The following is a 12,985-nucleotide window of genomic DNA, read 5'->3' on the forward strand; positions in this document are numbered from 1 at the left end:
GCATTTGTTTTGTTTGTTCAAAATCTTTTAAATTTAATGTTCAGAAGATCCATTTAAACCCATAGGTATCTACCAATAATTTGGGAGTCTATACCCTGAAGGTTGGGGAAAAGGATCTACCTGTGCAAAAGTATTTATAGCAATGCTTTTTCTTGGTAACCAAAAATTGGAAACTTAAGGGGGTATCCTATTGGAGAATGGCTAAATGAATTCTGGTATGTGGATGTACTGGAACACTACTCTGCTGTAAGAAATCATGGAACTGATGATTTCAGAGAAATTTGGAAAGAATTTTATGAACTGATATAGAGAGGAGTGAGCATAACCAAAAGAAAAATTTGTACAATGATAACAAGATTACAGAGAAAAAGAACTGGGAAAGACTTAATAATGCTCATCAAAATAATACAATGATAAACCCTGAGTTCAAAAGAATCAAGAGGAAACATGCCACGCACCTTCTGCCAGGGACCAGATGAACTTAAGATGCAGAAGGAGACATACATTTACAGACAGGACCAATGTGGGGATTTGCTTTGGAAAACAATCTAGTTGGGTTTTGAGAGATTTCCTTTTCTTTTTAAAATTTGCTGAATGGAGGAACGAGTAGCAGGAGGAGCATACTAATTTTGGTTTTAATTCTTGTTATTTGAAAAAAATAAAAATAATAAATTATTTTTAAAAAATAGACAGGCAGGCAGATTCATTTAAGAACTCCAAGCTTTGAAAAAAAAAAAAAGCAAGAAAAGAATTCTTTGCCAAACAAAAGGATTCACTCAAGGGTTCCCTCTTGCTTTTAGGATCAATTACAAACTTCTTTAATTTTTAAAGGCCTTTCTAATGTGTCCCCAGACAACCTTTCCAGGTTTATTGCAGATATTGCTTCATACACTTGACATTCCAATCCATCTGGCCATCACTGTTCTCTTTATATGCCATCCCCTTCCTCAGCTCTGTGCCTATGCATTGGCTGTCCCCTATTCCTATTCCCTACTGCTTCACATCCCCCTCTATTTCTTCATGACCACCTTCCACAATGAAGTCTTTGCAGATCCCCTCAACTTTAGGTGCCCTCCAACCAAGCTACCTCATGTTTAACTACTTTCATTTTATATGAATCTATTCTCTTTCTTTTAATTCTATTGTCTCCCCTATAAAAATGTAAATTTTTAAAAGAAGAAACTAATTCATCTTTTTCTGTGTATCTCCTGTCCTTAGCACAATGTCTGACACATAGTAGGTACTTAATAAATGTATGTTGATTGACCGATTGATTCAAATTATTGAATGATAGATTCAAAGACTATCAAGCTACTACTATATGCTAGGTACCATGTTGGGTACCAGAGGAGAGTCTTAGCCACAGTCCCTGCCCTACAGGGATTTCCACATAGCTTCACATATGTTGAAAGACAAGCTCTGCTTGATTTCAAGCAAATTTAAATACTAGCAAAAAAAAAAACACATCAAAAAGTCTGTATAATAAATACCTTTCCTCCATAAACTCATAGAATATCAGTGTTTTAAGAAGCCAAAGTCTCACCTATTCCTTGGGGAAGTGAGTGAAAGAGAAGAGTACTTATCATTATTAAAATTGAACAAGTATAATTGAAAAGAAAATTTGGAAATTTGGGGCTATTACCTTTAAACATAAAGTAAACACTCCTCTTTTGTTTAATTAGAAGCCCTCCCTGGACTGAACCATTCACTCAGAGAACAGAGGTTTGCTTCTTCTTGCCCACTTTAAAAAGGGGTTTGGAGGAACATCTAATTGCCTTATTATATGACAATACTTTACATTCATGTTCATGAATTAACACATGCTAACAGGTGAGCAATAAGTCATTTCTACAGCCAAGAAGGCGGTGCTTTATTATGATCCACCCTTGCACTCCTTGGTTGTGAGGAGCACCTGCCTCCCTTTAAAAACTGGACTCAGGATGATTGGTCTTACCATTTCATCACTTCGGTTCCAGCATTTCTTTCTGCAAAGCAACCACTACGAAAATGTTTCTTGGAGGCTTAACTGAGATTGAAGCTGCAACTCCAGAAATCCAGGAGATTGTTGATGAGGTGAGGAGTTGCAGTCTATGAAAGGAAGAATTTAATTGAAAATAATGGGTTCTGCTGACTTGATATCACCCCCCCCCTCAAAGTTTGTCAGTTGTGTTAGTCTTTTCAAAGAATTAGTTTCTAGGCTTGTCTATCATCTCTGTGATGTTTTCATTTGCTTCTTTATCTATTGCAGTATTTTCTGTGGTAGCAAAGAACTGGAAACAAGATCATTGGTCATTGATTTGGAGGATAGCTAAAAAAAATGTGGTACATGAATGAAATAGAACATTCATAAACCATAAGAAATGATGAGTAGGAAGAATTTAGAGAAGCATGAGAAGACTTACATGAGACGGTGCAAAGTGAGCAGAAACTGACAAAAATATATACACAATGGCAACAACAATGTGGGTCTGGTACAGTGACAATAGCACTGAATTAGAAGTCAGAGCAAGTGGGTTCAAATCCTACCCTCTGACACTATCAGTATGACTTTCATAATTCGTTTAAATTCCCTTGGACCCCAGTTTCCTCACATGCAAAATGAGGGGATTGAAGTAGGTGGTCCCTGATGTGTTTTCCAGCTCTAGATTTATGATTCTATGAGGAAAAAAAAGAAAGGACAAAAAAATTAACAACTGAATACCATTTAATTATATTGACCGAGCCTGGCCCCAGAGAAAAGATATGAGAAAGTGCTTTCCTCTCTTCTTTGCAGAGGTAAGAGACTATAGGTGTTTCTTAGACTGACATAGTTAAGTTGTTTTGTTGAACTGCTCTTTTCTCTTTTTTTTTTTAAATTTATTACACAGAATGGCTCACTGGGGAGGAGGGAGAGGAAGGCTAGATCGGAAATAAAGGTTATGTAAAAGCAAAAGGCATCAATTTAAAAAATAAAAATATGTGCTTCTCTAGATACTGAAGGTAACATTCAGAATGGCTGCATTTGGCAAGCAGAAAGTTTAGAAAACATGGGAAATTCCACCTATCAGTAGAGGATGAATTTACCCAGTGTTTGCTGTACCTTATGAAATCAACCAAAACAGATAGTTTGTTTTAATTCATGGACAAGAAGCTGATTGACAAAATGAGAACTTTTTCTTTTCTACCTGATTATCAATCCTTTTTGTTGCCAATTGTAATTTAAACCAATTACAAGATCTAGGAGTAGTTATAGTGCCACTAAGAAATCATTGACTTATCAGACTAAAAATATACAATCAAAGAAAAAAAAAAGAAAAGAATGGTTTTATGATGAATGAAGACAAATACTATGGAATGGACCAAGGTATTTCTTCTATTCAGATCTCCTTTTTAATCAGGTAACGTTTAAAATTTCACAACCAGCACCTAATCCAAGATCTCTTGCTTAATCTGTAAAATGGAAAGATTAGAATCAGGATCTCTTCAGGGCCCTTTCTGTGCTAACATTTTTCTGAGGACACTTTTCTAATTTTACTGGGTGGAATTGATCTGTAACTTAAGTATAGGAACATTAACAGGTTGATGAACATAATTTCAAAACCACTTGAATAACTTTCTTTGGATTATTTTAAGGCCAAAAAGATATAGAATAAAGTCATGTTGCAAAAGAGACCCTAATGACCTCTGACCAATAAGTCAACCTACAGGCAGTTCCCAAGCAATAAAAAGGATTCTGATGGTGATAATTCCAATCTTTCTGACCAAAAGGATAAACTATTTTTGTTTCTCTCCTAGTTGTCACCTACAGAAAGAACTTTAGCATTGATGTAGGCAGAAGGAAGGAGCAGCTAAGTGGTGTAGTGGATAGAGCACTGGCCCTGGGGTCAAGAGGACCTGAGTTCAAATCTCACCTCAGACACTTACTGGCTGTGTGACCCTGGGCAAGTCACTTAACCTTCATTGCCCCACAAAATATGAGAGAGAGAGAGAGAGAGAGAGAGAGAAAGAGAGAGAGAGAGATAGAGAGAGAGATAAAGAGAGAGAGAAAGAGAGAGAGAAAGAGAGAGAGAGAGAGAGAGAGAGAGAGAGAGAGAGAGAGATCATCTCCTCTTTATCAAAATTCTCTCTTCACTTGGACTCAGTATCACTATACTCATCTGGTTCTCCTACCTTTGCAAACAATCCTTCTCTTTTTTCTTTTTCCTCTGCCTTCTGTCCCTTCATTTTCAGTATTCCCCAAGACTCAGACTTCAGCCTTCATCTCTTTTCTCCTAGATCAACTCATTCTCTGTATTTCACCTGTTGTCATCCTGGAGTAATCTCTATCATGAAGCCTACTCTCCTGAATACTCACACCCTAGTCTAGACCAACATTTCATGAGGGGCCCCCAGCCATACTCACCTGTCCTGGCTCCATTCATTCTCTGTACTTCTCTCCTACTCTCCATCTTGCACCCCCTCCCTCCACTTTCACTTTTCAGCATCCTTTTATTTGTTCTCTTTCCCTGTCTTATTTGTTTATATTTGTCCCCCTAACACTTGCCATGGTACTTGGCACATAGCAAATGCTTTATCTATAAATCTGTACTCTCTTCCTTTCCCATCACTCCAACTACTACCTCTATGCTGGTTGACTTCTAAATTCCAAATCTAGTTCTTTTCCCCCAACCAAACTCAATTCCCTTGATTCCAGCTACCTGGAAGTCATTTCCACATGCTACTGTGAACTGAAACGCACCATGACCAAAAGTGAACTCATAAGTCTCCTGTAAAGTAACTCACCTTCCCATTTTCCATCCCTGTCAGTGGCTCCAGTAGTTTTCCCAGTCACCTAGGTCTAAAACCTTAGACTGATTTTTATTCATCCTTCTCTTTTAATCATCTACATCCAATTCATCAAGGAGGACAGGAAAGCTTCCTTCAATATGCTTCCTATCCATTCCTCCCTAGTCATATTGTCTCCTCTCCTCTAGGCCCTCATCACCTTACTCTTGGATTACTCCATTAGTTGGCCTGTCTGACTCAAAGTTCTCCCCTATTAAGTCTATGCTCTATGTAAACCTTCCTTAAATATTTCTAGAAAACATCCCATCATTCTTCTACTCAAAAAAATCTCCCTATTTTCTATTGAACCACGTCCAAACTCTTCTACCTGGTTTTCCAAGCCCTCCATAAGTGGGTAGCTCTCTGCCTACAACACTACCACCAACAAAAGTTGGTAACCACTTGCTGTCTCTAGAGCATTATGCTAAGTAGTAAGGGAGGAGCCAGTTGAGATAAGATATAGTTCCTGCCCTCCCAGAGAAGGAGCATATTGCAGTGTAAAGAACAATTAGAATTAAGGGACATGGGTTCAAATCCCACTTCTTCCATTTGCTACATATATGACTTTGGACAAGTTTTTAAACTTTTCTGGGCCTCAGTTTGCTCAGATATAAAATGAGGGGGTCAAGGTAGATAATGTCTAAGGTCTTTTCCCACTCTAATCTGTGTTCTTATTATCAAAAGTGCTTTCTATCCTGTCTAGTCATGGCAACATATTCCCATTCCTGCCTCCTTATATTTGTCTTTTTTCTTCCACCCTAGCCTCTCCCCTAGCCCTAAAGAAATAAGGTAGGCTAGGAAAAATGTAGCAAAATGAATTTATTATTTTATCAAAGGAATACATATTGTATGGGCCTGGCCTGAGACAGCTTGGGACAAACTTTAAGGACAAACTTTTCTAACAAGAGAAGTTAATTCTGATAGTTTTCAAGGGGATGGGGGGGATGGGCTAAATGCTGAGTTTACAATCCAGATAGGATACTGATTTCTAAGAGAGATCAAAGCATGTGTTGCTGTTAAAATCCATCTGGCAGGTTAGGCAACTTCCCTACCAGAGGATTGTCACGTTTACCAGTGTAGCCCACTGTCATGTATATCTCTAAAGGAAATGGAAATCATGGAAACTCTCAGATTTATATCATCATAGTGGATCAATTCTTCTATAATGGTTGAGCAAAACCAATTTCCACATAGGCTATATTAAAAAAAATTAGATCTCTATCTGCACACTGAGTGCATCGCCTCTCAGTCAGGAGGTGAGTTTGCTGGAAAATGTGATCTCTGGTTAACTAGTCCTAGGGAAGACTGGCCTAGTAAAGAGAGGATTTCTGTGAAAAAGAGGTGAAAAACCTCTTGGAAAATGATGGTGACAAAGACATAGCTACTGCCAAAAGAAAATAAAGGGAAGTAGAGTCCAGAGAAATTGGGACTCACTGCAAAATGCAATATACTCATTTTAAAGTTTCATATGTGCTGAGGTCCCCTGCTAGGGGTCTGTGGGTAGGGAGGCTGGGACATAGGACAAAAAGATTGTATAGCTTCAGGTACAGATGCTTCTAGGGGCAACTATCATCATGAGTGTAGCCAAATATTGTAGCCAATTCCTAATTGGTGGATGTAAGGGAGATGGTTTCCTTTCCCCCCTCACTTGATATAATCACCAATGTCGTTCCCTTCCAAAAATGTAATCACAAAATCTAAAATAGTTAACTTATGACCCACACAAATCTATGAATAAGTCTCTTAATCAATGTGGGAGGATTTGTAGCATGTGGTCACTGGATAAAAAGCAAAAGAATCCATTTGTTGAGGAGGTAAGAGACTCAGTTATATCCCTTGGGCCTCTCTCTCTCTCTATATATATATATATACATATATACATACATACATACATATATACATATATATGTGTGTGTGTGTATATATATATATAATTTGGGGGTGGGGTTGGGCAATGAGGGGTAAGTAACTTGCCCAGGGTCACACAGCTAGTAGGTATCAAGTGGTTGAGGTCAGATTTGAACTCAGGTCCTCCTGAATCCAGGGCTGGTGCTTTATCCACTGTGCCACCTAGCTTCCCAATAATATATATATTTTTAAAAAGCAGTTCAAGAGGGAAAGTAATAAGTATTTATTAAGTACCCACTACATGCCAGGCACTGTGCTAAGTGCTTTACAAATATGATCTTATTTAATCAGCCACCCTGGGAGAAAGGCCCTATTATTTTCTCTATTTTGTAACTGAAAAAACTGAGGCAGAAGTTAAGTGACTTGCCCAGGGTCACACAGCTAATAAGTGTCTGAGGTCATATTTGAACCCAGGTCTTTGGACTAAGGACCCAGTGCTATTCATATGTCAATTTACTAAGCAGGCCAGAAGGACAGGCTCAGGAGATAACTTAGGTTGGGGAAGGTTTTCTCCTCCCCATCCCCACCTCCAACACAATGGTCTATGTCAAAGGAGCCCTGGGGAGCAGCAATCAGTCAGATTCTATTTGGAACCTGAGACAAAGACTGCAGGTCAGAGCTGGATACTGAGAGATTGTCACTGTTGGGAGAAAGCAGCTTCAAAGAATGTGAACCATCTCCCCAGGCCCGGAGGAGAGGAGAGCACTGCTTATGGACTCAGGGGGCAGCAGGCCCTGAGACACCAACCCAGCAACCTGCCAGGCAGAGGCATGCACCTAAGGTGGGGGTGTTCTGTGGGGTCTCTAGGGAGAGAAAGGACTGACAGGATATGCAGTACCAATAGTTGTGAGTTACCCTTGTCCACAACAGTACTGAGGCACATCTAAAGGATAGAAAGGTAGAAAAGGGGAACTTACCTGCTCAAAAACACAACAACAAAAAACCCAAGCCAAACTATCAGTTATTCCCAGTTGTCTATAGGATAAATACAAACTCTTTAGCCTAAAGCCAAGACCCCTGGCAATCTGATTCCAACCTACCTTTCCCACCTCCTGGAAGAAGCCTTTCCCAGGCCTCTGGACAATATTCCCAATTTATGCCTGTTTATATCTTCTTTGTTTTTCTATTATTGGTAGGACTACATAGAGATTAGCCACTGAGGTATCATCCAACTGAGATTCTGAGACTCTGTTAGGATCCTTAGCAACTCAGATTTATAGAATCCTTACCAAAAGATGTGCATTGTAGCCTCTGAAGGAACACTAGCCACCCATTACTTCGGTGGTCAATCAACCTATCAATCAATCATTTATTCCTTGTTTGGAGGAAATAGTTGCTGCTGTAATTGATTCCTTCCTTTGGAAATTATTTTTGTGTATTTGGTATTTACTAATTTGGGTAAACATTGTATTCCTCCTAGTAGACTGTAAGCTCCTTAGAGGAGGGACTGGTTATGCATGCATGTGTTTATCCTCAGTACCGAGCACAATGCCAAAGACAGAGTGGGCAAAAACATTGATTTTAAAAAAGCATTTATTAATTGTTTAACAAACTGAGGGAAAAGAAGGGTTAGACTAAATTTTACATTATCAGTGTTGCATTGGCTACTGAGTAGACCAAACCTGATATTACTTTCAGATAATACTAAATTCTTTACTCTCCTCTCTTTTCTTAAGGTAAAACCTCAGTATGAAGAAAAGACCAATGAAAAATATGAGCAATTTCAGGCTGTGAGTTACAAACAACAAATAGTTGAGGGACGCGTGTACTATGTAAAGGTCAGTATTCAACAAGTCACATAACTCTAACATACCCTATTCAGTTTAATTTCTACTTAGATGTATACAGAAAGTGTTGAGATAGTTTGTCCCCTTCCCATTTGAGTAACTAGAGAAGATAAAATGTGTCGGTCCCAGGAGAAATATGAAGTGATGGCATGGATACCAAGAGAAAGTGAACAAGGCAGAAAAGAGGAAGGGACTTTGGGAAGAGATTCATGTCAACCTGGGGAGAAGAGGAGGACTAACCTGTAGGTGTTGAGCTCATACTGAACCTGAGAGATGGCAACCAAAGAATGGATGATGAAATGAAAGGGAGGAAGGGGTAGAAGAAGGGAGAGAAAAAGAGAATGATAACAGCTCTCCCTAGCCCCTCACTTTAAGTAGTTGGGCAACTGGAGAGTAGTAAGGCCAAGATGGGATTGATGGAAATGAATTTCTATCAGGGGAAATTCACATGTTAAAAACTGACTGAAAATCTACATACATACTTTACACACTCATGGTTATTCATTTGGGGAATTCCATTTGCTTTCATGATTCCTCTAATAAAAGGTTAGCCCAAAAGATTGTGGATTCCATGCTTGCAAGTAGAGAGTGTCAGGATACATATCCCAGGCTTTCCTGGATGGGAACTCTAAGATAAAAGTGAGAGAATTCACAAAGTACTGGTTCTTTCATGTCATGATAGTCTCTGAAACAAGGTTTATATGTTTATGTCCTGAACCCAACAACCACATTATATGCTGCTTGAGAGTGAGCACCCTGTCTTATATCAGAGCTTCACCAAATGTGAGTACTAGGTCACCATGGACCCTGAGCAACTCCATTGGTGCCCAGGATTTCAAACACAACATTATCAGAAATTACTGAAATATACTTTTCTTTTTCAAGATCCTAAACACATTTGTGTGGGAGATTTTATCCAAATTCATAATGGACTTTTACCATTAAAGTAAATTCTGGGTCTCTGAACCCTCTTTATTTTTTTAATAAACATTTTTATTAATTTCGAGTTCCAAATTCTATCCCTCCCTCACCTTACCCCTTCCTGAGATGGCAAGCAATCAGATATAGGTTATACATATGCAATTATATAAAACCTTTCATATTAATCATTTTGTGTAAGACTCAAATACAAAGAAAAAAATGAAAGAATGTGAAAAAGAGCTTGCTTCCATTTGTGTTCAATAAATGTCACTTCTTTCTCTGGAAGTGGATAGTATGTTTCATCATTAGTCCTTTGGATCATTGCATGGCTGAGAATAGCTACGTCATTCATAGTTCTTCATCCAACAATATTGCTGTTACTATGTACAATGCTCTCCTGATTCTGTTTACTTCACTGTATATCCATTCATATAAGTCTTCCCAGGCATTTCTGAAGTCACTCTTTATCTCATTTCTTATACTACAATAATATTACTTTACATATTACATTACACATTAACATTACATATACCACAGCTTGTTTAGCCATTCCCCAAGTGATGGACATCCCCTTGATTTCTAATTCTTAGCCACCACAAAAAGAGCTTCTTTAAATAACTTTGTAGAAATAGGTCCTTTTCTCTTTTTTTGGATATGTGAGCCCTCTTTACCAACATAGATCAAATCCATCTCTTGGCTTTGTTGATTAGTCCCAGGGAGCTGCTTGGGGCCTAAGGTGGTTAAGTGACTTACCTAAAATCACATAACCAACTGTCAGAGGATTTGAACCTTCTCCCAGCACAAACCCAGCACTCAATGCACTGTAGCGTAATTTTAAAGGAAATATATGACCCTAGAGACACTTGATGTAGCCAGCAATGGGGACACATCTGAGAACTTCTTGACCACTGTGCATTGTGGGTAGAGATACCTAGGAAATGCAGATAGAGTAGATCCAAGTGTTTCTATATTTGAGGTACAGCAAAGTAGAACTGCCTCAGTTGAGTCAATGAGGCTATATTAAAGTGCTATAAGATGTCAGCCAAGCAGGAGCACCTGCTGCAGCATAGGAAACAAGAATTTATTAAGTGCCAACTATGTGCTAAGCCCTTCATAAATATTATCTCATTGGATCCTTACAAATGAGATAGAGACATTTCCCAGTGGAAGAAAATGAGATTAAGTGACTTACCTAGAGTCACACAGCTAGTAAGTGTCTGAGGTAAGGTTCATACTTAAGTCTGCTTGACTTCAAGCCCAGCATTCTCTTGTTGTGGGAAATTCTGCATCTAAGAATATATCTAGGTATATCTAAATGTAATAACATAGAAAATATACATTATATGACATATATGTGTATGTGTATATTATATCTGTTTGATATATGTATAAAATATACATTGTATGTCATATGTATGTATATATCTGTTTTATTTGTATGTATTTTTGTATGTATATTTGTATGTATAAAATTTATTTATATATCCCAAATTTTTAAAAGAACCCTCTCTACTAACACAGTTGATCAGTGCTTGAGTGTCACTTGTGGCCTACAATGGTTATGTGACTTACCTATCCAAATACTACCTAGATATCCTGTTTTGCCAAAGATAGGACTTTGCTAGAGACAGGGTGTTAAGTGCTACTTTTTGGGAGGGGAATAGGAGAAGAAATACCACAAATGGGAACAATGAGCAGATAGAGCTATCCCTCAGGGAACCCAGCATTGGAAGGAAGGCACAAGATGAACAAAGGCTACAATGTTTTCAAAGAGGCTCAGGTGAAAGTAAAAAAAAAAAAGGGAACCCATATTTTTGTAGGACACATGATATTTTTTCCTGCACATTTCAGAAAATAAAAACCCTTAAAAATAAATGAAACGGGGCAGCTAGGTGGCACAGTGGGTAAAGCACGGGCTCTGGATTCAGAAGTACCTGAGTTCCAATCCGGCCTCAGACACTTGACACTTACTAGCTGTGTGACCCTGGGCAAGTCACTTAACCCTCATTGCCCAGCAAAAAATAAACAAACAAACAAATAAATAAATAAATGAAACAGGGGAAGCTAGGTGGCTGAGTGGATAGAGCACTAGCCCTGAAGTCAGGAGGACCTGAGTTCACATCTGGACTCAGACACTTGACACCTACTAACTGTGTGACCCTGGGCAAGTCACATAACCCTCATTGCCCTAAATAGACAGACAGACAGATAGATAGATAGACAAATAAACAAATGAATGAATGAATGAGTGAAACTGGGGGCAGCTAGTTGGTGCAGTGGATAAAACATGGTCCCTGGATTCAGGAGGACCTGAGTTCAAATCTGACCTCAGACACTTAACACTTACTAGCTGTGTGACTCTGGGCCCTGATCCCCAAAAAACAAATTAAACTCTGTGACAGAGGCACTAATCAAATTTAAAGCTGCAATTGACTCATGAAAAGTGAATTGTTTAGCTTTTCAAAAATTCAGGTGATTAACAACTAATATTGTTCATTGGACCTCTGAAGAACTCAATTCACTTAGCGTTTAAAAAAAACAACAACTAAATTACCTCTCAGGTAATTTCCTGCTATATTTTTTTTCACAGCATGAATAGGCTCATTCAAGGTTGGAATAAAAATATAAAATTAGGGGGCAGCTAAGTGGAGCAGTTGATAAAGCACCGGCCCTGGATTCAGGGGGACCTGGGTTCATATCCAGCCTCAGACACTTGACACTTACTAGCTGTGTGATCCTAGGAAAGCCACTTAACACTCATTGCCCCACAAAAAAAAATAAAATAAAATAAAATTCACATCAGAGGTCATTCATAAATGACTTAAATGACAGAGCTTCTTAAACTTTTTCCACTCACCACCCCTTTTGCCCAAGAAATTTTTACAAGGCCCCAGGCATAAAGGTATGTAAAATAGGCATACATAACCTTTTAATGTTGCCAAAATTTTTGCAACTCCCACATTCAGAAGACCCACAGTTTGAGAAGGTTTGATCTAGTCAAAAGCCCTACCTAAAACAGGAATGCCCACACAAAGGCCCTGAGAGGTAAGAGCTGTGGATGGAAATCCATGGGACTGATTCTCCACTTCTCTTTATTTGCAGGTCGCTCTTGGGAACGAGCGATATTCACATTTGAAAATATACAGATATCTCCCTCACAGAAATAAGCCATTGGAGCTATTGAAATTCCAGACCGGCAAAACCAAGGATGATGAAGTGACTTCCTTTTAGAGGCACAATCAAGAATGCATTTTTGGTTGCTTTCATGAGTATCCTGTATCAATAAGCACAATTGAAATAAAACATGGATCTCTTTAAAGTAGATTTTGACTTGGATAATGTACTGGTTAGTTTTAATCAACAGTCCCTTTTTTTTCCTTTCTTTTTTATTTTTTTCTTATAAGGAATAGTTCACTGGATAGAGGAAGGGGAAAAGATATTCAGAAATAGTGACATGAAACCAAAAGACATTAATTAAAATGTGTTCATTAATTCTGAAATTATTTGCTTTAAATCATTTTACATCTCATCTCTTGCCATAGCAGATACTGGCTTTCCAATAGTCA

At 38.4% G+C, this 12,985-nt stretch overlaps 1 protein-coding gene across 1 annotated transcript; it reads left to right on the top strand.

The window, feature by feature from the left end:
• Positions 1–1,783: 1,783 nt before the first annotated feature.
• On the top strand, positions 1,784–12,650 carry LOC122746085 (cystatin-A1-like; the record flags this gene model as incomplete). The annotated part of the gene is made up of 4 exons (XM_043991553.1): positions 1,784–1,829; positions 1,970–2,073; positions 8,388–8,489; positions 12,522–12,650. Coding segments are annotated over 4 exons (381 nt in total), but the record flags the coding sequence as incomplete, so codon positions are not given.
• Between the last annotated feature and the right edge of the window lie 335 nt (positions 12,651–12,985).

Source organism: Dromiciops gliroides, chromosome 3, assembly GCF_019393635.1.
Source record: "Dromiciops gliroides isolate mDroGli1 chromosome 3, mDroGli1.pri, whole genome shotgun sequence".
In the NCBI taxonomy this organism is placed as follows: domain Eukaryota; kingdom Metazoa; phylum Chordata; class Mammalia; order Microbiotheria; family Microbiotheriidae; genus Dromiciops; species Dromiciops gliroides.